This window comes from Danio aesculapii, chromosome 18 (genome assembly GCF_903798145.1).
Source record: "Danio aesculapii chromosome 18, fDanAes4.1, whole genome shotgun sequence".
Lineage (NCBI taxonomy): Eukaryota > Metazoa > Chordata > Actinopteri > Cypriniformes > Danionidae > Danio > Danio aesculapii.
This window is the reverse complement of record NC_079452.1, coordinates 56,113,543-56,139,953: the sequence shown is the minus strand read 5'-3', so window position 1 is coordinate 56,139,953 and position 26,411 is coordinate 56,113,543. Positions and strand designations below refer to the sequence as shown.

Below are 26,411 nucleotides of genomic sequence, written 5' to 3'. Positions count from 1 at the left end.
TTATTGATTTATTGATTAACTGGTCGATAGACTCACTGACTGACTGTTTGGCTGATTAAATTATTGACATTCTTTGATTGTATGGTTGATTGATTGATTGATAAACTGATTGATTGATTGATTGATTGATTGATTGATTGATTGATTGATTGATTGATTGATTGATTGATTGATTGATTGATTGATTGATTTGAACAAATAAAGAAAATGAAAAATGGCCAACACCAAAACTAAAAATTCTTGATCCAAAAAAAAGCAAACATGCATTGTAATTTCATAATTTTACTGTTACCATGACAGCACAGTAGCATTAAAGCAGCAGGAACAAGTATACTACATGGAAATTTCCAGTGATAAACAGTGACACAGCATGAGCTGTTAGTGCATAGATAAATATACGTGATAATGAGTAGAACACCTGCAGAGCAAAATTTTTCAAAATTGAGCTATTTTGAATTTTTGACCACAGCGTGCACACATGCCATTGAAATGGATGGGTTTCATAGCGCAACACTTGTCATGTCTGGTGTGTGGCTTAAAATTTTTCACCACGGAAATATAGGTGCATTCCTAATTGGAACTGAGATAAGCTAAATAATCATTTTAATTTCCAGAATGTTGAAGAATCTTAAAAAAATGATCATTTGTTGAAACTAATGACTAGTATATACTACATGAAACAACACCTTGACATCACACACTTGCTGACTTTAAAAATTGATAAATTAAATATAAAAATGGAATTGCCCACCTAAAAGTGAGGATCATACACAATCAGGCTTTTAAGTCCTTCCACTCACAATGATGTAAACACATGCCTTGTTACACAACAAATGAATAAAGTGTGTTGTAAAATCAGCTCAAAATTAGAATTACCATAGCATTCATTCTGACCGTTCTCATATAAGACGTCAGATTGTCACGTCATATTTACATTCAAAGCTTCTATTGAGATATTAAAATAAATCTTTGAATGTCTGTCATCACATTTTATGACACCATTACTGTAAAAATATATATTTGGTAATACAGCCTATAAATATCTAGTAACACCATCTAATAACACCACCAAAGATCTGGGCCACGCTTTTATTTTCACTTTCATAAGCAGGCACCGAATATGCTGTTTTGAAGGTAAATTTAAGTTTTTGCAATCAGAAAGTTTTGTTTATGTTGGCAGGAAGTTGCTAGGCAAAAAATATTTCATGCATATTTAAAGTCACGGCAAAAAGCAGGAAACATGCATGCATTCATTTAGACCGAAATGGTAATTAAAGCTAGAAATACTCAATGTTAATAAGAAATACACAGATATTTAGTAAAAGTCATGGTATTATATGTCAGTTTTATTTCAAAGAGTTATTAAATTACAAAAATTAAAAACTCTCTGACTGCCTCTGTAGTTCTAGTGTTAAAGCCACATCTATCCAATTGAACCTTGCAGAAGAGTGATTGATCTGCTTATGCATCAGCTGACTGACAATGTTTTTAAACATTCCCTTCATTCACTGTAAGTGATGTTATCAGCACACAAGCAGACAATAGTGTTCCGCTTTGTCTGCCGGCTTCTCCCTCAACATTTCATTGGCTGTGCTTGACAGAGCTGTTGGGAGGGAGTTGTTATCAGATCATGTAGTGCAGGCATGTCCAAGCTCGGTCCTGGAGGGCCAGTGTCCTGCAAAGTTTAGTTCCAACCCCAATCAGACACACCTGGGCTAGCTAATCAAGCACTTACTAGGCTTTCTAGAAACATCCGTGCAGGTGTGTTGAGGCAAGTTGGAGCTAAAATCTGCAGGACACCGGCCCTCCAGGACCGAGTTTGGACACCCCTGATGTAGTGTGTGATCCCCCTCTTGTGGATCATTTAAGTAGTGTCGTGTCCACCACAGCGATTTAAAGACACAAAATCAAGTCATGTAGTGTTAACAGCACATTGATCTGCCGATGTTTAAAATCCTGTAGTGGGAACTAGGCTTAACATTATTTCCTCTAAACTGTAAATAAGGGCAAAAATCTGCAAACCTTGTGTGGTGTATTCCAGACTACAGCTATAAATGTCTGGTTTTGCACTTTTGCAACTTTTGAAAGAATTCAAAAGCATTTTAGCATAAACCACAACAGTCAGGTTCTGGAAGTACAAATTGATTAAACATTATAAAAATATGCACTAATTTTTGTTATATATTATGAAATAAGTGATAACACACCTGTGGTTTTTAAGTTGTATATGCGTTCGTTGAGCATTATTATTCAACCAATAATGCTTACCAGTGTATGAAGTGAAAAACAACTACATTACCCATAATGCTGTAGACAATTCCACCAATCAGCAAGTTGCAGTGAGGAAAGTGCACCACAACATTTGTTTAGCTCCACCCATGGCCATCAACCACCATGAATTATATAATCGAGTCAACCTCCCTACACTTTTAAAATACTTATATAAATATATACTTATTGTGTTGACAGATACAACAAACAATAGTTAAATAAATAGTTTAGATTTTTTTGTTTATTTCTTCTTTTTCTTTGATTGTGTCATTTTAGATTACTTCATGAGATTTTAGTTCTTTAAAGCCTTGCAAAACTTGCAAAATTACAAACTTGCAACATACAAAAACTTTTATCAACATTATAGGTGTACTTCTGGGATACAAACAAATGATGTAATTATATATTTTAAAACTGATTATCTTTTGGTCTACCTGTCCTCTCCACCGACTCTCTCACGCTGATGTGTGGAGCTTGGACCCCATGTTCGGCCCTTCTTTTTGGTCCCCAGCTCCTCTTTCTTACACACTGCCGTACGGCCCCACGTCTTCCTCCCATCGCTGGGTGTCACTAATAATTTGTCATACAAGAATGTAAACAATATGAACACAATCAGGAACAATTCAAAATTATGTTTGCTTAATTATAGTTAGCATCTTGTTTTCTGCTGCATATTGTTACATAACTTTACATTAAGCATGGATTAAAAAAAGTAACTTAATCTAAGCTAAAACACTGCATTTCATAGACACAGTACACACTTTAAAGTGTCTGGGTAATGATACTTGACACATGATATTGCAGTTGTATGCGTTAAACCAGTGGTGTCCAAACTCCTGGAGGGCCAATGTCCTGGAGAGTTTAGCTCCAACCTTAATCAAATACACCTGAACCAGATAATCAAGCTCTTACTAGATATACTACACACTTACTGTACAGGCAGGTGTGTTGAAGCAAATTGGAGCTAAAGTCAGCAGGACACCAGCCCTCCAGGACAGAGTTTGGACACCCCTGCACTGAGTCCAGCAATGCACTATGTTCCTTATTTATTTTATTTAACATAAAACCAAAACAATGCAGTGGGCTTTGCCTTGACTTACAGCGAATGGCTCTGAGGCGAGGAATGACCCCTGGGCTGGCTGGAGGAGTGGTGCTTTCACTACCCTGACCTTTCCTTTTGTCCACACTGGGCGACGCTTGCACTGTGATCTTATGCTCAAAACCTAAAACAAACAGATGCTGTTAGACTTAAAGGCACGCTTTTTCATTTTCGCCACTAGAGGGTGCATATTCACAACAAACAAAGATGTATCTTGATGATGATGTGACTGAGCATAGATTGATTGAAGGTGTGGTTTTCATTGCATCCTACAGGACTCAGAAATCAGGTTAAAGGATAAGCTAAAGTATTCAAAACGTATTATCATGTCAGCAGTAAGCAGAGTAAAGCTGAAAGTGGTTAAAGTGAGGACAAGCAAGAGAAGGAAATAAGAGAGAAGTGGGAAGAAACAGCACTGTTTGTCATTAGCATGGCATTTAAATTGCTTATTTCCAGGATTTTAACATTCTTTGAAACATTTTAGTTTTAGTTTAATGTAATGGCTTGTTTCCAATGAGTGGTACAGTACGGTTCGGTATACTTTTATGTCCATTTTCATTCTCAAAGCGTACAAAAAAAGTGAACCATACTGTACCACTTTTTGGTACAGTATGGGGTACCTAGCACAACAAAAGGACACCAAAAAGGCGGATCTAGCTGCGCAGCTGAACGCTTTGTGTTACAGAGAAACATCACTAGTGCATACACAAGCCAGGAGAATGAAAACAAAGAAAGTGCCATTTTTAAATACACAGCCTAGACATTACACTATAATAATACATACATATAATAACAAGCCATGGTCGACCCGAGCTCAAACTAATCTTGTCATCATCTTGATGAACAGCCACAAAGCCAAGAAGAAAAGCAGAATCTGCATGTGTCCTGTTGTTGTTTACGAGGCCATCTAAAAGAGTTAGCGGTTTCACTTTCTCAACAGAGCTCACACTCGCTCGCCCAGCATCTATATTTGAATTAAAAAACTTGCTGATGATAATAACGTGCACGTGATTATTGATTATTGACAATAACATGACATGTGCTGGTGAAGAATAAAAATGAGAGGTTTGTACTGACTGTATATGTTTTGTATCATTTGTGAACCCAAATAAGGCCAAACTGTATATATTTTTATTTGTGATTGGTAAAATTTTAGAGACAATAATTTTCTATGTGTATACATAAATGTTTTATTATTTTTAATTTAATTAATATAATCGCAGATGTTACATTAGGCTATTTTGCATTAACATTGATCTGTAACTATAATCAGTTATCAGTAATCAGTAATCCTGTTCATAGAAAGGTTAGTAATTAACATGTATACATAAGTATTTATGTATATAAAGCATTTGTTTAGTAAGAAGTGCTTCTCATATGATATGTGAACTTCAAGCGAGAATGACGTCAACTGCAGTGTTCTGTTGTACACCACGTCGAAAAAAGGGTACTATTTGGCATTTTGGCAGTGGAGACACAAGCCTGATAAAGGTGACCCTTACCGAACTGCACCATACCATACCATTCTGTACCACTCAGTGGAAACGACCCATAAGTAAATAAACCAGTAAAATATATAACACTGTTCAACTGGTTTTGGGATATTTGAAAAAGCGTACATATTATGCCTTTGAAGTTGGCATGAAATGCACATTGTGATAGACTTTTCTTCTCTATTGTAACATTTATTCGAGTGAAACAAGTTCCTGAATATAAAAAAATGCATGTTGGCTGTTTCTTTTGTCCACAGGGAACTGAATGGACTGTTGGTTTATTGCCGTTTGATATTTCAGAATCAGAAAGAGCTTTATTGCCAGGTATGTTCACACATATGAGGAATTTGTTTTTGTGACAGAGCTTCTACAGTGCAACAGAATTACAGAGACAGGACAAAAAAACAGATAATAAATATATTTTAAAAAATAGAAACAAATAGTGAATGCAAATATACAGATTGACAAGTGTATGTACAGGTATATTACTATATAAAACGTTATATGTGCAGCTGTTATGTGCAAATTGGCATGTAAAGTGTGTTGTTAAATGAGTGTATATGTGTATAAAAGTGTATAGCAAGTAGTGATGTTGGTTCCACAATTATTATCATCAAGTGTTCATGAGATGTATTGCCTGAGGGAAGAAACTGTTTCTGTGTCGGGCTGTTTTGGTGCGCAGTGCTCTGTAGCGTCGATCAGAAGGTAAAAGTTCAAAGAGGCAGTGTGCTGGGTGTAATTTGATATGAATGGCAAGTTGTCCCACCATTTGACGCACTACAATAAGATACACCAACAATGAACAGATATTCCTCGAATCATTATTTTATATATTTTTATTATTGTAGGCCAGAGACGACAGAGATGCAGACATGAGTACTCAAAGACAGTTTATATCTACGTCTCTGATGTTGTCCACTAGTCGTAGTAGTAGAATCACTGTTGCCAACTAATTTTCAGAGGAAGTTGCTAAAGCTGAAATAATTTGTTATTAAAAGTTGACACTCTGACATCATTGCATGATGACATTATGTAATCGCAACTCAAAACTGCATCTTTAAGTGATCTATAAAATAATGAATGAATTTCGTCAAATTGACTGGCCATCTCTGCAAAACTCTTATTTGCAACGTGTTCAATTATAGAACTATATTGGCAGTTATTGAATAATTCCTATATGATTAACAATTAGCAATTATATATGTTAACAACAACGTATCAACAAATAAACAGTTGAATCAAAGATTTGTTCTGTTGCTCTCTTAATTATTTCACCAAAAATGTCCAATGTGTGTTACTGCTGTTGCACTCAGCCAACAAATATTGCTGGTGTTCCTGCACAACCAGAGACGCTGCAGTTTCAGGATTTCTAGGACCCCTTAATTTTGGCCAAACCCCTACTGGACAGATCAGGAACAACAGGATCCGAAAAATGCAGAGGGTCCTAGAAATGCATTCAAGCCTATTCAGATGTGCAAAAAAACACTATTGGCTACTCCTGAAGCTTCTGTGTCCAGCTGTTTCTTTCATTTATTTGATATTTTTGAAAAGCTTTAAAAACTATAATCCACTAATCAGATCAGTGTCCTCACTATACACTACAGTCTATGTTCCGTATATAGAGAACATTTAAAAAACAATTATATAAACAATAAATACTGTTTATATTCATCAAAGAATGCAGAAAAATACTTTAGCAGGATTAGAATTGTTTCAAAAGGATCTGTTATTTTTAAATATTATACACTTTTATGATAACAGACAAAGCAATTGTAATAATATTTGACAATATTACTGTTTTACCATATTTTGATCAAATAAATGCAGCCATGGTGAGCAAATAATATTAATTTTCAATACTTTAACCCACCAATTATTTATTTGTAAAGTATATTTATACCACTTTTTAGACATTTATTTTCACTTCATCATTTATTTGGTGAGTTAAATAGAGTTTACTGAGTTAGATAGAGTAAAAATAAAGTCTGCTGAGTAAAGTCTGAAGTCATGATTTTAAGTAGGTATCGCTGCAGCCCAAAGACCTCCAAGTGGGAGGTTTTACACCACGAATGGGTTAGGTGACCTCCAAGTGGAAAGATTTAAGCCACCTTTGGGCTGGGTTTAGGTGGTGTATGTGGAGTAGACATTAATAAAACCCATCAGGTTACTGTGAGGTTGGGTTTAGGGTTAGGGTAGGTTTAGACGTTAATAAACCACCACAGGTTACTGTCAGATTGGGCTTAGGGTTGAGGTAGGTGTAGACACTCATAAAGCACAATATTGGTGTCATGTACAAGACATTAAATAAATAAAAACTCTTGTTTTATACAGCCCACTTGGAGCTCAAGTCCCACCCACTTAGAGCTGGCTCCGACCTCCGTTTATACCCTTTTCCATGATTTGAATCATTAGTTGAGTTGCTACAAGTAGCCAAATTAATGTTAAAAAAATGGCTAATTTTGTTGCCAAGTGCTTTTTAAAAAATCTTGCTAGGGTAGTTTGAAAAGCTGCTAAATCTAGCAACATTTTTTCTCTGTTAAACAAAGATATTTTAAGAAAAGTTTTAAAACGATAGCCGTTGACTTTCATAGCGTTTTTTTTTATACAATGGATGTCAAAGTCTACAAGTTTCCAACCTTTCTCAAAATATCTTCTTTCGTGTTTAACAAAATGAAAAGTAACCCATAAATGTTTGTAATTACATGAAGGTGAGTCAGGCCCGTAGCCAGGGGGGTTCTTCGGGTGGTTCGAAAGACCCACCCCTCACTAACAAAGGTCCAGAATTTGTTCCATACACAAGCTCATTTGTCCTATTACGACTGCTATGCCATCATAAATAGTGAAAATAACCCATTGAAAAAGGCCTTAAGCCCAAGCTGAATCCTGGTGTGTGAAAGCTATCTTTCGCTACTGCATCGTTTTCAAAAAGAGAAAACATTTGACAAGTAATTTATATTCTATAAATCTTGGACCTTATTCTTGAAAATAAATATGACCAATGTGTGAAACCCTTTAAAAGAGAGGCTAGAAAAACTGTGAAGCTCTAAATTATTATTATTATTATTATTATTATTATTATGTTTCAGTTTTTTTATTATTCAAATGGCCAAAGTCTGACTGATGAAAGTTGAATGTGCTGGCTAGCTTTTTATTTGCCTAATAAATGACAATAGACAATTTTTTATTTAAAACTTTTTTCCTAATAATATGTAATGCAATACATTTTTATTTTAAAAACATTTGTCATATTTCTTTTTTCTAAATATTTAGGAAATATTTTTGGTATATCAAAAAGTGTGGTTATGATGACCATCCGACAAGCTAATTCAGCTAAAAAAAGTGCTTAAAATGTCACCTAAATTCAGTATTTAAATCCTAAAAAGAACCACCCCTTTCACCAGGCTGGCTACGGGCAGGATTGTCATTTTTGATTGAGCGCACATAAACAGATTCCCTTTCCACCCACCAGATGGCAGACTGATGCTGTTGCTGTCTCTGCCGAGCTTGAGCAGTCGGCTCTTTTTGAAGTTGCCTTTGCGTTTTTTGACGTGCGGTTTCTCTTGGTACATCTGATGGATGATGATGTTGAGCTCTCTCTCCACGATATCGATCTCTCGCTCTGCTAACTCCTGCTCGCGTCTCCTCAGATGTTCTTCCTGCTCCCTCTGCTCCTCCGCTGCCCGGGCCAGCGCTTCCTCCCAGGATCGCAACTCCTAATGGACAGCAAGTTATTTAGACCACTAATCCACTAATCCAAAGTTATTGCTTGTTATATTGTTCTAATGTCATTTCATTAAGCAGCGATTATTTGATTTTCCTATTAGGCTCTGTTTGGTGGATTTTTTTTAATATTGGTTCACAATACCTGTGTGTAAACAAATGTGTTTCTTAACCAACCAAAATCTGTAGTCTGCTTTTTTATATATATTTACCTGTCAATGTAACCTACTTAAAAAACAAACAACCTTTTCATCTCATCAATAATGACAAATAAAAAAATATATAGTATATTTTCTGCAGGTTTCACTAAGTCAAATTTAACACTGTTTAAGATGTTTTTAAGACTATTATGATGGAATATGAAATATGGATGTGTTATTATGCCGTGACTGTTGCTCAGTGAAGTGATTGGTGGTCTTTGAAAGGTGAGTTGTTTTTCATTTATTTTAATATCTTGATTACACAACATAATAACACATCCATATCTCAGCAGGGTCCGTCATATTTTTGGGTCCCCTTGAAACATTTCTTTTGTGTTACATGGATATTTGCAAGTGTTGTGACCAATTTGCAGCACGTTTCTTCAGTTGTTTGTGTTGTGACCAATTTGCTCTGCGTTTCTTCAGTTGTTTGTGTTGTGACCAATTTGCAACACGTGTGCTGTCAAATTGATGAAGATCGTTTCTTTATTTGCTGGTGTTTTTTGTAATAGCATGTGCTTTCTTAAATTGCACCAAGTTAATCTCTCTCGGCCTCCATACATTTGAGTACAGTGAACTCATTGTCATGTTCAAGAGACATCTGAGATGATTCGCACATTATGCTGCTGGAAGTGCCATCAGAAGATGGGTACACTGTGGTCATACAGGGATGCATATGGTCAGCAACAATACTCAGGTAGGCTGTGGTGTTGACATGATGCTCAGTTGATACTAATGGGCCCAAAGTGTGCCAAGAAAATATCCCCCACACCATTACACCACCACCAGCAGCCTGAACCATTGATACAAGGCAGGATGGATCCAGGCTTTCATATTGTTGACGCCAAATTCTGACCCGATGTGTTGTACATTCAGAGATGCTCTTCTGCATACCTTGGTTGTAACGAGTTGTTATTTGAGTTATTGTTGCCTTTCTATCAGCTCGATTCTATCATTATCCTCTGACCTCTGGCATCAGTAAAGCTTTTGCGCCCCCAGAACTGTTGCTCACTGTATATTTTCTCTTTTTCATTCTCTGTAAACCCTAGAGATGGTTGTGCGTGAAAATCCCAGTTTTGAACTGCAGCAGATCGTCTTGAACATGTCTACATGCCTAAATGCATTGAGTTGCTGCCATGTGATTGGCTGATTAGAAATTTGCATTAACGAGCAGTTGGATAGATATTATGTACCTAACAAAACGGCTGGTGAGTGTATGTTCCATATATTAAAAACTTTGAAATAAACAATTATATAAACAATAAAACCTGATTATATTAATGCTGAAAAAAAGTTTTCATGAGTGATAAAAATAAATTATTCCAGCATAATTACGATGACATCCAAAGGATCATGTTATTTTTTTAATATCCATATCATTATATTGCAATACACTTTTATGATAACAGTCAAAGCAATCAAAAATATTTATTTAACTATTTAAAAGTATTATTTAAAAATAAAAATAAATATTGCTATAATATTGTGATAATATTTCACAATACTACTGTTTTGCTATATTTTGATCAAATAAATGCAGCCTTTATGGTTCATTTTCCCCCATTGTTCTATTTTTAATGTATATTTGTACCCATTTTTAGACAACACAATACAAATTAACTGCATTTTAAAGCCATAATTTATTTGATGAGGAAAAGAGATGTGATATTTGGTAAAATAATCCTGATATTCAATAAAACATTTGTTATTCTGATCATTTGCATTTCTGAAAAAAAAAAAAAAAAACCTAAGGGGAATATTTTTATCTGACATTTGAAAGACGTTATCAGATCTTTGACGTTATCAGACCTTTCTAAAATAAAACATTTATATTTTTTGTCCATAGTTGTATATATTATTATATACATGGAAATCCAATAGAGACTAAAAATATTTTAGAAGTCCTAGTACCACCACTTTTATCCTTTGAGATGTAAACATGAAACAAGCATCTATTTTTGGTCCTCACCTTCTCCTTTGCTCGTAGTTCATCAAACATTTGCTGGATTTCCAGCCTCCAGTCCTCCTGCAGGGAATGGAAAGACTCCAGGGGCATCTGGAACATGGCTGACTGCTCAATGTCCTCCAGCCTCTTCAGGATACTCCCAAAAGCAGGACGTCCACGTGGGTTAGGACACCAACACTCTATAGAGACAGGGAGAAAAGTGATTAAATGATGAAAACTGTGGATGTCTTGCAGGCAAATTACTCAACAAAGACTGTCCTTACCTCCCAGCAGCTGTGCAAAGGCTTCAGGGCAGGTGGAGGGGATGGGAAGAGTCAACTTGTTCATGGCAACTCCATAGGCCACAGCCAAAGCATCAATCTCACGGTATGGCACTTCACCAGTCAGCAGCTCCCACAGTAACACTCCAAAACTGACCACAATAAACACCACAATTAGCAATAGGCGCAAGATGTGTTTGGTGTGATTTGTTGCTATTTTCAGAACAGCGCAACCCTAATTTTCACGTTTTGCACCATGTTGTTTAAATAGCAAATCCATTAGCTATTCTTTGTGGACTCATGGGTCTAAAAAGGAGGTGTGTTAAGGCGCATTGTTGGCGCGTTGCTATTTTGGGAAACTGAAATAGACTGTGCCATTGACCAACTAAAACTGGTCTATAGTTCAGCGCAGAGCACGTTAGTTATGCCTCCATGCAGGTCCTAACTCTTACACATCCCTGAATACACACAGGATGTACAGCAATACACAAATATCTTTAATTAGAACTGAATTTAGAAATAGTTTTGAAACAAATCTTTGCACTTAACAAAAGAAATTAATTATGTGTGCGAATGGATGTCTTCAGCGGAGTGAGTTTCTACCTTTCCTTATCCACGAAAGTAAAGGAGTAAAGTAAAAAGTAAAGTAAAGATAAAGTACAGAGGCTGAATGGAGGAGGCTCATTCTTTATCCTCACTGCAGATGCTCTGTATAACTGTTTTCTCGCTCGTGAAGAGTTTTTGCACTTATAAAGTCAAACACACCCATAACTCATTAAGAGAATAAGCACAACCCTGTTAGGAGTGAATTTTTTCGTCCTTAAAATAGCAAAAGTGGACTCGGACACGCCCTTAATGCTTTTGCGCCATGCACTTTAGACTTTGCGCCTAGATATAGAGCCCAATATGTCAGTGGCTATTTGCGCATTGCACTTCGGGCATCCTGAGTTCGAGTCCAGACCTTAAACCCATCCACCCTCTGTCTCTCCAACTTTGTTTCCTGTCCACTGTTACTGTCCTATCATAATAAAGGCAATAGTTATTCAAAAATAATAATAACAAAATGTCTATTCAAATTATTACATAGGCCCACACCAAATCTGCATGCGCAGAAATCTACAGATTTTTGAGCCAATCATTCAATGTATATATTTACTTATGTAAATGTGTTTAAATGTATTTATTTATATACAGTTGAAGTCAGAATTATTAGCCCCCTTGTTTATTTTTTTGCCCAATTTTTGTTTAACAAAAAAGATTTTTTTCAACACATTTCTAAACATAATAGTTTTGATAACTCATTTCTAATAACTGATTTGTTTTCTCTTTGCCATGATGACAGTAAATAATATTTGACTAGATATTTTTCAAGACACTTCTATACAGCTTAAAGTGACATTTAAAGGCTTAACTAGGTTAATTAGTTTAACTAGGCAGGTTAGGGTAATTAGGCAAGTTATTGTGTAATGATGGTTTGTTCTGTAGACTATCGAAAAAAATTAGCTTGGGGCTAATAATTTTGACCTTAAAATGATTCATAAAAAATTAAAAACTATTAATATTATTAGACATACTGTGAAAATTTCCTTGCTCTGTTAAACATCATTTGGGAAATATTTAAAAAAGAAAAAAAATTCAAAGGGGGGCTAATAATTCTGACTTCAACTGTATATATATATATATATTTTTTTTTTTTTAATTTATTTATTTATTTATTTTTTATTATTTTATATTGATTTCAGAAATATTATTGAATAATATGCAAATGTTTAAATGTTCAAATGTTATTATACGAGAAACTGACTTTATTTACCAAACAAGTGGTTCTAATGGGATTTGCACTGTAAACCTTAAATGAATGTTTAAAAAGTTTTTATTTTTTATTTCATGTTTTTAGTTACTATACTCTCAAAAATTATTCAGCATAAATCAGCTAATTTTTGTACTTCCTCTCTTCACTCACTTAAAAAAACTGGAATACAAATATACAAAATATTGAAGAAAAAAAACACAGCTGTTGAGAATCATTATCAAACTGACCAATTTTTAAAAATATGAAAAGTTGCCCAGCAGCTATACCTCCACACATCGCTGCTTTTGGAGAACAGGGACAGCTTGATGACCTCTGGAGCCATCCAGGCATAGGTGCCCGCTGCGCTCATCTTGGTGGTGCGATGCCATTCCCGAGCAAGACCAAAGTCTGTGATCTTCAGAGTCTTTCCACTCAGGTCATCTCTCTCCACAGGCTCCAAAATCAGAACTGAGGGAAATGAAGAAAAGGCAAACATGAAGCATTTCTAATAAATCAAAATAAAATGTAATAAAAATAAAATGTATTAAATAAAAATAAATCATGTGTAGTTTAAACCCGGCATAAGTAGTCTCAATGAATTCATCAGAGGTGAAACCAGATAATTTGGCATGCAGTAGCTGGCAAACAATCCTCGATTTGCACTTAAGATAAAACTGAAGTGCAAATATACTGCAAGTTTGAGTCATATGAGAATGACACAGTGTGAGAAGCAGCAGTACTTGTGTACACAGTGAACAAACAACACAAAATTGACTACATTTACATTTACATTTAGTCATTTAGCAGACGCTTTTATCCAAAGCGACTTACAAATGAGGACAAGGAAGCAATTTACACAACTATAAGAGCAGCAGTGAACAAGTGCTATAGACAAGTTTCAGATGTGTAAAGTCTAAGAAGCAAAGCATTAGTAAAATTATTATTTTTTTATTTATTTTTTTTCTTGAGAGAGAGAGAGAGAGAGAGAGAGGGCACAGTTAGTGGTATAGCCAGAGAGGCAGTTGCAGATTACATATCAGACTACATATCTTGTTAAATCTTAAGTAATCCAATACAATGTTTAAAAATAAATAAAAAAATACAAATAATTAAAATAGAAATTATAAAAAGAGCCATAATCTTAACTCTTAAATAATTAATTATTTCCTGCGTTTTTATTCTCATAATGTTTAAAGATTCTCAGGATGAATTTGCATTCGCAACATGTTTTAATTTCCTTGCGTGATGTATTTGTGAGTAAAGCAGGTTGTTCAGTGGGAACAAAATATAAACATATGAAACATGATTATTCTATATATATATATATAGTGCATAGAGACTGCTGAAAAATTCTCAATTTCTCTGAATTTAGTATGTATGGGTTTGGGCAAAATGGTAATATTTGCTTTATTTTATGTCTGATAACACTTTTTTTTTAATTAATGAAAAAATACAATTGGTCAGGGGTGCTTTCCCAAACAACGACATAACCCGCGGCTGAACTATCGTAGTATGATGCCTCATTTGGGAAAAGAACGATGTAGTGACGAGTGTTTCCCAAAACCGTAGTTTTTCTGTCGCAAATCTATCATTTGAACCACATTAGTTATAACGTAAAACGTCCATAATGATGCTATAAACAGGGTGGAGTAACTACTTATTTAGAGAAAACCCCCATAATTTTTTGTGCAAATTATATTGCTTTACACACACGCATTTTAAAAAAATCCAATATTAGTTTTGAAAAATTTTCCATATTAATTGAAATATATATAAACGGCACATATAGGACCTTTATACGTTTCATTTACGAATAATATTAAGAATATTCCATATAAAATCACTAACTAACACGTATTCTAATCTCATATATAAATCATATAAATATTTAATGGTTGTAGGCCTAATTTATACTAGGCTATTTATTAAGAAATAAAAAATAATAATAATTATTATTATTATTATTATTATTATTAAGTAGGATACTGTTTATTTATTTTTTATTTTTTGAAAAGTCTACTTTTACAATTTGACACATGCAAACAACAACAGTAATGTTCTATCCAACAGGCCTATGCCATATACAGATACATTTCTTAATAAATAACCTACTATAAATGAAAAGCTTTAAAGTATGCTATATATTTTTGTTTTCACAAGCTGTGGAGACATAACGTAAATTCCGCTTTTAAATAATAGGTCACCTATAGCTTTTGTCATGAGCAGTGGTGGAAAGAGTACTGAAAAATCAGAAAGAGTACTGTAAAAGTATCTGTTGTAAATATTACTCAAAGTAAGAGTAAAAAGTAGCCTTTTAAAAAGTACTCAAGAGTAGTGAGTAGTGAGTATTACGCTGTAAAAAGCGAATGCATTTACATGTAATTAGTGGATGTGTGTAAACGTAACATTCTGTAGTGCCTTAATTATCGTCTCAAGGAAAAAAGAGAAAAATGTCAGAAAATGAGGTTTTTATTCATTCATAGTGTTTTAAAGACTAAATGTTTCACTGTTTTTTAGTCTGAAGTAGAATTTATTAGATCTGAAAAGAATATTTTACCTGTTTATTTTATTATCATTTTTTTTATTTTATTTTTTATTTATTTTTTTTTTAAACAAAGCTAATAATAATATCATTTTTCTAGGGAAATATACTAGGGGCATATTTTTCGTCATGCAGCCCTTAATTCATTACTGGTAAACTCAAGAGTGTAAACTGGGTCCATTGTGTTTTAATCGAGTCAGCAAAACGAAGACTTCTTGACTTTTGAAGCGAGTTGAAGCTCTAAACGCTATCAATTATTCATCACCAAGTAGCATGTGTGCAGACAACACGCAGACCCAAAGAGAAACAAGATCTTTTAAACACGCACACACACAAACGCTCGCTCTTTCACATCACTAAGGTAACACAATACAAACTTAGTTTTACATCACAAACGAGACACATGACAAGCTTGAACCAACACACACACACACACAAACCCATAACAGGCGCCAGTAAACTGCATGTGGAGGACAATGTCAATATTTCACAGAAGCGGCATTAGAGGAGAGAATGATACCAGCATTGTTATCCATGAATTAAGCTCTCTGTTTACTGAAACTACCAAGCTCCTCCACGCATGTAGTTTATTAGAACAAGAATTATGTGTGTCAATAGGTGGACTGAAAAAAAAGGTTGGGAAAGACTAGTTTAAGCTGCACTGTCATGCCACCTTCACCCACATGGCATGAAGCCTTGGAAGAGTTCAGTTAGACTTTCTGTCTAGTCCACACATCAGACCGGATGCAATAACTAATGGGGGAAAAATGATCATACATTCCAGTTTTGAGTGTTCACATCAGATTAAATAGATTTTTTTATATACACATAGAAATCATATGAATCACAAATGTGTACTTAATTGTTTCAAAAACTTTTGTGAAAATAAAAAGTCAAAATATGAGTGGTGAATAAATGTTTATATTCGATCGTCATTCAGATTAACAGATATTTTAATGTACAAATGAATCAACACACTTATAATAGTAGTAATATGGTATAAATATAGTTTATGGCAACATTTTTTTTTTTTTTATATTTTATAATGTTTAACAAAATATTATATAACATTAACCTATTATAAAAACATAATATTACATTTATAATATGTTAACATTTTATAATGTTTAAAAAAAAACAATGACATCTGAGAATTTCCCATAATACATTTCTTCTTTAAAAAGTCTTTTTTCTTTTAGTTTGGCTTGAATAAAAGCAGTTTTAAATATTTTTAAAAAATATTTTATATCCAGTATAAGAATATAAGAAATTAACTTTAGGAAATTAAATTGTTATAATTTAGTATGAACATGAAGTATATATATACTCACTGGCCACTTTATTAGGTACACCTGTCCAACGCAAATTTCTAATCAGCCGATCACATGGCAGCAACTCAATGCATTTAGGCATGTAGACATGGTCAAGACCATCTGCTGCAGTTCAAACTGAGCATCAGAAAAGGGAAGAAAGGTGATTTAAGTGACTTTGAACATGGCATGGTTGTTGGTGCCAGAAGGGCTGGTCTGAGTATTTCAGAAATTGCTGATCTACTAGGATTTTTTCGCACAACCATCTCTAGAGTTTACAGAGAATGGCCTGACAAAGAGAAAATATCTAGTGAGTGGCAGTTCTCTGGGCGCAAATGCCTAGTTGATGCCAGAGGTCAGAGGAGAATGGCCAGACTGGTTCCAGCTGATAGAAAGGCAACAGTAACTCAAATAACAACTCGTTACAACCGAGGTATGCAGAAGAGCATCTCTGAATGCACAACACGTCTAACCTTGAGGCAGATGGGCTACAGCAGCAGAAGACCACACCGGGTGCCACTCCTGTCAGCTAAGACAAGAAACTGAGGCTATAATTTGCACAGGCTCACCAAAATTAAACAATAGAAGATTGAAAAAGCAATTCCTGGTCTGATGTGATAGTAGGGTCAGAATTTGGCATCAGCAACATGAAACCATGGATCCATCCTGCCTTGTCTCAGTGGTTCAGGCTGCTGGTGGTGGTGTAATCGCATGGAAAATATTTTCTTGACACACTTTGGGCCCATTAGTACCAACTGAGCATCATATCAATGCCACAGCCTACCTGAGTATTGTTGCTGACCATGTACATCTCTTTGTGACCACAGTGTACCTATCTTCTGATAGCTACTTCCAGCAGGATAATGCGGCATGTAATAAAGCAAGAATCATCTCAGACTGGTTTCTTGAACATGACAATGAGTTCACTGTACTCACTGTCACCAAAACTCAATCCAATAGAGCACCTTTGGGATGTGGTGAAACCGGAGATTTGCATCATGGATGTGCAGCCGACAAATCTGCAGCAACTGTGTGATGCTATCATGTCAATATGGACCAAAATATCTGAGGAATATTTCCAGTACCTTGTTGAATTTATGCCACAAAGGATTAAGGCAGTTCTGAAGGCAAAATGGGGTACAACCTGCTAATAGTAAGGAGTACTTAATAAAGTGGTCGGTGAGTGTGTGTTTATATATATATATATATATATATATATATATATATATATATATATATATATATATATATATATATATATATATATATATATATATATAGTTCTAAAATACACTGAATTCATTACTATTCTGGGGCAAAACTATATAATCAGCCATCAATTATTTCTTGTTTTAAATATGCCTGAAATGTTTTTTTTTACTCTTATTACACTGAATGATGTTTTAGTGTGTGTTTTCCGTAAATTAGAATAAAAATGTATCAGTCGTTTTTTCTTATAAAAAATGATACATTCTAATTTGTTTTGAAAACGTACACCTTTATTTTTTGGCTTATATTTTTGCACTTTTCCCATTTATTTACTATAAGTATGTGTATGAGAGTGATGCTAGTTTGTGCTACTGCGTTCTCCCCCCCTCCGTGTTTCCTCCTGTGTTTCCGTGTGTGGTCAGACTATGGAAATGTTTGGAGTGTCAATAGTCAGCTGGACTGGTTTGTGTAGGGTGGAGAAGGGTGGAGCACAGCCTGCTAGTCTATTATCACCACACATATGCAAACTTATGAGAGAAAGAGAGGGAGAGGGAAAAGAACACAGCTGAGTTTTTGTTTGACTAGCACATCACAAGCTCAGGTTCAACAGGTGGAACATTTCCTTCATTTTCTCCACAGTATGATATTAATTAGACTTCAAGATTACAAGTCGCAACATTCCAAGGTATGTTATTCCCAGGTAACAACCACTGAATAACAAAGGTTACAAATAAGTTCATATCCATATACAGTATGTTTGTCTGTCAGGATTGTGGCTGTCTGGTGCCATCTTGTGACTGAAAAATATGTAGGTTAGTGTAGGCTTCTGGCAGCCATTTTTGTTTCTGCCAGCTTTGCTTTTAAGAATTAATAAACTGTTACAGTTCAGAGCAATGTTTTGTGTCTGATTCTTACATTTTGTGGCAAGTAACCATGTAATAACTGAGATAAAGTACATCCAGGAGATTTTTATTGTAGAATAAAGCCCTTCAGTCTTGTACTACATAAGCCTGCTGAGGTTCATTCTGTAGTAACAACCATCTGAATGTACTTCATCACTTACAGTACTTAACAAACCTGACTAACATGAACTAACAATAATCAGGTGAAAGTTAATCAAACTAAAGTGAACATGTATCAATTATAACAATGCTATCATTGTTATAAACAATACTGTTATGTCATTTTAGCTGCTAGACGTCATTACCATTATTTCGCTGCTAGATGTCATCTGCCTTAAAAATGTGCTTTCCGTGCTGGAACATCTGTCTTTGTTTTGGTTCTTTTAACCCACCCAATGCCAGTTTAGCCAAATGTGTATTTCATTCATTCAGTCAGGAAGGCTCTTAAAGTATGTGCCCGCCACTGAAAATGCGTCCTCCAGTACATCCAAAATGACACATGGATTTAGAGTTCCACATGAGGTGGTTATTAATTAGCGAATAATATAAATCTTACAAACGTAAACATTAGGTGAGCAGGTTACATTGTAACACTGTGCCATAACAACACGCTAGCTGACAAGATTTGCAGTGATATGCAATTTGGCTGTTTGCACCAGACGAAACACAACAGAAAGTTAAATACAGCCATTTAGAAGCACAGAATAGTGCACTCACTGCACTCCGACATATAAAATACACATAAACATCATTAAATTTACATGCTGAATCAATTTTAACCAGGAGTGCAATACCTAATTCAACCACTGGGTGCCAAACTTGCATACTGCACCTTTAAATATAATGCCTTTAACAGTTAACTAGTGTTGTAAAATATATCCATATTGCTAAGTGAATTTGTTAAGAATGAATATGTGATGATCTTTCATTGTGTGCATTTGCTCGTGTGCCTGTGTGTGTTTACACCTAGTACATTTACTATATTTTGTAGTCTTATCATCTGCCATTCCAGAAAATCATCAACTACGGTATCTGTATTGATGAGTTTTTTAATATTATTATAGTTTTTCTTTTATATTTGTTTATTTGGATTATTTAAAATAAATGTGCTAAATTTGGCAGAGACGCTGTAATGTGTATCCACTTAAGCGATGTGTCAATTACTGTAAACGAGTTTTTTGTGTGCCACTGGTCTGTGATGATGTGTAGGTCTCTAACTTTATCCATGTTATTTATATTCTTAAAAAATTTTGCTTTTATGTGGACGTAAATAAATTGTGTGTGAGTGTGTGTACTATGTTGTGTTTCTGGTTCTGGTTTAAAGGGTAAACTAGGAGACTAATGAATAGAAAGCTTCTCACAATGTAATAAGCCATTGTTATGTTTCTGTGTTAGTGTCCATATTATGAGACAGTGAACGTGTGTGTGTATGTGTGTGAGAGAGAGTTGATCTGTGCAAAAGAATGTACAGGATTGTGTTAATATATGTGAAAAGAGTGGTTTTCTTGGAAGTGAATAAAGAGGCATAGACACATTCACTGAACATGTTTGAGGTCGAACAAGCAAGGGTGTGTCAGTGATGGTGTGTGTTTGTGTACTTGTACAATGCATATTCGTGCATATTTGTTCCAATTAACTTGTGTTGTGGCCTTCCACTAAAGGCCACATCTGGTCATTCAGAGCATGAATGGAAGTGTGTGTTTATGTGTTGGGATGATATATGAGATTATAGTCACACAGGTTTTACAACTCGCAACTGTCCAACATCAAGTGCTCTCAAATTAAGTGCTGAATTTAAAATGAATTGAAATGTTTGAAATTAATTCAAATTATGGCTGCATAGTATAACGTTTCAGCATCGATATCGCAATGGGAGTATTCGCAATAGTCAAATCGCAGGATATGCAATACTGAGGTTGTTGTATAATTTATTGCTTGCATTATTATATTATTATTTGTGTTTCTGAGGCCTATGACTGTATAATGATTTTAAAGCATTCGGCAAAGGGAAATTGTTCTATTTGTAAACTTTAATATTGATTATTTATATTATGATGAGTTTTTATTTATACTATTCAATAGATTTTATGCTGATGCAGTCCCACTACAGTCACCCCAATCAATCTAAAATCATCAGTTCTTTACAAACAGATCTATTCAAGTCAATTGTATCCTTATAGCACTATATATCGCATAATAACAAAATCTTGCGATGTTTCCAATATCCAATATCATGCAGCCCTAATTCAAATACACAAACACTTGATTCGATCCACCATCAACTAATTTTGTATCTTTTAGACTAAATAACTAAAGTGAACGTCACCTGTTTACGCACCGGTCTCACCACCACTGTAATAAAGCTGAGGGTTCCCTGGCCATCAGGAAGTAGGAGGCAGAGAACCCACAAACTTTTAAATAATTTAATATTTATTCATTCATTTACTTTTCGGATTAGTCCCTTTATTAATCAGGGGTTGCCACAGTGGAATGAACCGCCAACTTATCCAGCATATATTTTACGCAGCAAATGCCCTTCCAGTGGCAACCCAGCACTGGGGAACACCTATACACTCTCGCATTCACACACATACACTACAGCCAATTTAGCTTATTCAATTCACCTATACCGCATATCTTTAGACTGTGGGGGAAACCGGAGCACCTGGAGGAAACCCATGCGAACATGGGGAGAACATGCAAACTCTCGAACAAGGTACCTTCTTGCTGTGAGGTGATCGTGCTACCCACTGCGCTACCAAACAAAAGATAATTGTCCAGGCCTGGTCCTTTCTTGTTTTCCTCTGTCATCACTCCTACAGTATGTATCTGTTTCTTAGTAGGACTCGAGACTGGTGCACGAACAGGTGACCCTTGTTTATCACTTCTGTGCCCTGCCTCGCTTCGTTCCCACAGCTCTAGGCCCCACCCCCTTGTGACAGTCACTTTTCAAGGTTAAAAGTTGTTGAAAGAAAGATCAAGGTCCCATAATACAATTCAAAAGCATTAATCCATGGGGAAAAATAAATACATGAATCACAAAACACAGAGAACTGCTATTTACAGAAATTTTTACAGTGCATCTTGTATTTTAAAAATAATAAGGTGCATTTATAATCTAATGCTAATTGACATTAGCACTTTCCATGTTGATCACAGATATTAGGTATTAAAGCAGTGTGAATGGAAAGGCATTCTTCCTCAGTGTGACTAATATATCAAAAACGTAAATATCAACCTATCATTTATTACTTTGTCCGTTAAAAAGTAGACAGTTATCTTCTTCAACATCTGTCATGGCTTATTTTGTAATAATAATGAACAGATAGTGGTAAAATATCTCATTTAATTCTGATATGAAATATGTTGTAAATTCTTTCAAGTAATTATAAGCTCTGGAATCAAACTGCCATACAACTACATTCATTTTCCTTCGGCTTAGTCCCTTTATTCATCAGGGGTTGCCACAGCGGAATGAACCGCCAACTTATCCAGCCCATGTTTTACACAGTGGACGCCCTTCCAGCTGCAACCCAGTACTGGGAAACACCCATACACACTCATTCACACTCATACACTACGGCCAATTCAGTTAATCCAATTCACCTATACTGCATGTCTTTGGACTGTGGAGGAAACCCGAACACCTGGAGGAAACCCATGCAAACACGGGGAGAACATGCAAACTCCACACAGAAATGCCAACTGTCCCAGCCGGGACTCGAGCCAGCGATCTTCTTACTGCGAGGCGATAGTGCTAACCACTGAGCCACCGTGTCGCCGGCAAACAAATACAATACAGCACAATAAGTTTTCCTTTAATAGATGTCTCCATCTGATCCTACGTTAAGCGAACCCTGATGATGATAAAGTGCAGGATGGTGTCATGGCAAACACATCTGTCACGCTGATACCCTTGTTTAACTGTTTGTCATTACAACAAGCAGTTTGACCCTTGACCTTTCCTGATACGACTGGAGACTAGATCGTTTGTCTCTTTGATAAGTACAAGCATCCTCCAATCTTCACATGGCAGTTTAAAGTCAAGAGGGTGATAAAAATAATTGAACAGTCACTGATTTATAATTGAGCAATAAAGAAGCTGTGTTATTACTGTAAGTTAAAGGAACAGTTAACCCCAAAAATGAATACGAACTCTTTTTTTATTTACACACTATCAAGTGGTTTTAAACTTTTAGGAAATTTAAATAATGTAGCATTGTATTAGTAATATACTCTATAATATTATATATTAATCCCAAGCCAACTACACTGTAAAAAATTATATGATCAATTAGTCGTGACAGCAAATGTTTTTAGTTCATTGTAACTTATTACACTGAGTTAATTATGTTCTAACTTAAATTTATAAGTTAAGAAGCCAGTCAGTTAAAGTCAGTTTTACATAATATAAGTTTAATGGTTACGTTGATTCAGCGTAAAAATGTAAGGCAACCAGGATTTGTTTACAGTGTAGTTTTCTGGTTCATCGTCATCTTTTGAGGTAAACAAAATGTGTTGTAAAATGTTCCCACAAGATGTGTCTATTCCTGGAACTTCCGATATGTATGTGCCTTACATCATAAGCTGGCCAGACAGAATCTGCAGACCTTTTTTTTGCTATTTATGCACAAATCTTTGTAAAAAGAAAATCTGCATTTTTATGTGGAATGAGAGTGTTAAAAAGCTAATGTATAAAACAAAAATACATAAAACTAATGACTTTTTATTTAAGGTTTACAATCAAAATCCAATTAAAAACACTTGTTTGGGAAACAAAGCTAAAGCAGGTCACTCATATAATAATACATCCCCTGCACTGTAAAATATACATGATTATATGACAAAAAGTCATGAAAACAAATGTTAGTTTTTTTTTATTAATCAGTTCATCTGGATTCAACTATTTTTTAGCTATCAAAGATTAACTTAATATTTTAGTCAGTTCTGACAATAAAATTACTCTGATTGAACTATTTTTCTTCACATTTTTATAGTGTAAAAAACACATAAGTTATCTAAACATTTGCATATTAGCATTGCATATATTCAATAATAGCACTGAAATTATATAAAAACTGAATTAAGATATATATATTATATATATATATATATATATATATATATATATATATATATATATATATATATATATATATATATATATATATATATATATATATATATATAAGAAGAGGAAAAAACACGGATGTTCTTCATAAGATATACATTAACCCCCTGGTGATATATATGTCATTTTTATGATGGATATTTGCACTTCTGAAAGCTTCTAAAAAGGGCCACAACCCAACCATTATATAGCAATAAACAGAGACGAACTGGATAAACAAAAAAAAAAACAAACAAAAATCTGTCAAATAAGATGTGTGCTTACCTGAAGAACATTTAAAGGGATAGTCATTTAAAAATGAAATTTTACTCACTATTTACTCAATCTCAAGTGGTTCCATCCTGTTCTTTATTTCATGAAACACACACAAAAGATGAAAAACGGTAAACATTGACTTCCACAGAATTTGTTTTCCTACAACACTCTCAGAAATATAGGTACAGGAGCTGTCACTGGTGCAGTACCTTTTTAAAAGATACATATTTGTACCCAAAGAGTCCACAGTGGTAACTAAAACCTGCATGTTAATACCCAAATGAACCTAAAAAGGTTTAGGTAGAAATATGTACCTTTTGAAAAGGTCCAGCCCTAGTGACAGCTCTTGTACCTTCATTTATGAGAGTGTATGGATGTCAATATTCAGCTTTTTTAAAAATAGCTTCTTTGCAGACAAAATGTCAAACCGGTTTAGAACAAGGGAAGGATAAGTAAATGATGACAGAATTTTCAGTTTTGTACTATTTCTTTAAACGCTACATGATAATTCCTTAATGAATAATTTGCTAGGGCATCACGGTGGCACAGTCGGTAGCACGATCGCCTCACAGCAAGAAGGTCGCTGGTTCAGTTGGCATTTCTGTGTGGAATTTGCGTGTTCTCCCCATTTTCCTGTGGGTTTCCTCCGGGTGCTCTGATTTCCCCCACATTACAAAGACATGCTATAGTTGAACTGAATAAGCTAAATGTGTTGTAGTGTATGAGTGTGTGTAAGAGTGTGTATGAAAAGTGTGTATGTGTGTTTCCCAGTGTGGGGTTGCGGCTGGAAGGGCATCCACTGTGTAAAAAATATGCTGGATAAGTTGGCAGGTCATTCCGCTGTGGCGAAAGGGACTAAGCTGAAAAAGAAATGAATTAATAATTAACTAATTAAAAAAATATAAATATTTTTATTACAAAAACACATTGATCTGCTTTGTAGGACATGACCGGTGGCTTATGGGTTAGTTTTTTGACTGATTTATGGACTTTGGAAGCTTCCAAACAAAGAGCCACTACCCAACACCATTGTACAGCATGGAAGGTCCAGGATAACATTTAAAATGACTTCAACTGTGTTTGTCTGAAAGAAGAAAGTCATATAAATGATGAAACTACTCGTTTCTTTTTCTGCTAAACACAAAAGAAGATACTTTGAAGAATGTTGGAAAATGCTAGCCACTGTCTTTCATAATATTTTTTCCTACCAGTGATGTCAATAGCTACTGATTTCCAAATTTCACCATAACATCTTCTTTTGTGTTAAACAGAAAAAAAAAAAGAAGACAAGTTCGAACAAGCAGAGGGCGAGTAAATGATGAATTTTTGTGTGTATTATCCCTTAAAGAGGCTTTTACTACACTTTTTTTTATCACTTGTTTTAACCAATCAGAAATAAGCATTTCGTAAACAACTTGTAATTTACACATGCCACTAAACATTGACTGGTTTGTCAAACATTCGATCCAATAAAGAGACAAGCAGTCTGTGAAAGACATTCTCTCACCCACTCAGCACCCTCTCTCCAAAGCTAACTGAAAAGGTCTGTGTCTCAATCAATCCCTCAGTCGCCCACTCCTCCATATCTTCTAATCTGAACGCACCAGTTCTGCCCTCAGTGCCACACATACAGTGCACGCTCAGTAGGGTACATGAAGGGTGAACTGAAACTGTCCCCTGTAGGCAGGAACAGCTGGTACTGTGTTTGAATCAGGTCCCTTGTCCCTTCCGCCTCCCAACCACTTTCTACCTGCTGCTTCAGCCCAGGTACAGCACATTACACTGCTGAGGGAGATTTTTACAGACCCACATGCTGACGCAGCAGTTTGAAAACATCACTTTGTGTTTCTCAGCTTTCTATTTTTAGGCCTAGGCCTATAGGAGAAGCGGTTGCTAGACGAAGGCAATATGTCAGATATTCACAATGATTTTGCTGGGGGTGTAAAATCAACCGTTTTGAATAGTGTTGTCAAACATACTGATGTTTCAGTACCAAAATTTACTTGCAGTTTAATCACCCTCAAGTGGTTCCAAACCTTTCTAAGTTTATTTATTAATTTTTTAAATAATTAAAAATATATATTTTGAAGAATGTTGAAGACTTGCCTTCTATTGTCAGATAAAAAAATAACTATGGAAGTCAATAGCTATGCTTCCATCCAAAAATGGATGTAAAACAGGAATATCGCATTAAAGACATGCCAATAAAGCAGTGTTTCCATCCAATGAGTCAAAGAGAACAAAATCGTCACTTCCTGGTG

The 26,411-nt window shown here is 35.0% G+C and overlaps 1 protein-coding gene across 1 annotated transcript in view; it reads right to left on the bottom strand.

Moving 5' to 3' along the window:
- Window positions 1-26,411, bottom strand: part of map3k10 (mitogen-activated protein kinase kinase kinase 10) — a 61,640-nt gene that overhangs the window by 5,514 nt on the left and 29,715 nt on the right. Inside the window, exons 2-7 of the mRNA XM_056478941.1 lie at window positions 13,089-13,269; window positions 11,013-11,161; window positions 10,753-10,928; window positions 8,330-8,576; window positions 3,372-3,494; window positions 2,706-2,841 (exon numbers count right to left, since the gene is read on the bottom strand). Coding sequence (XP_056334916.1) covers window positions 2,706-2,841; window positions 3,372-3,494; window positions 8,330-8,576; window positions 10,753-10,928; window positions 11,013-11,161; window positions 13,089-13,269 — 1,012 coding nt within the window. The remainder of the gene's footprint in view (window positions 1-2,705; window positions 2,842-3,371; window positions 3,495-8,329; window positions 8,577-10,752; window positions 10,929-11,012; window positions 11,162-13,088; window positions 13,270-26,411) is intronic.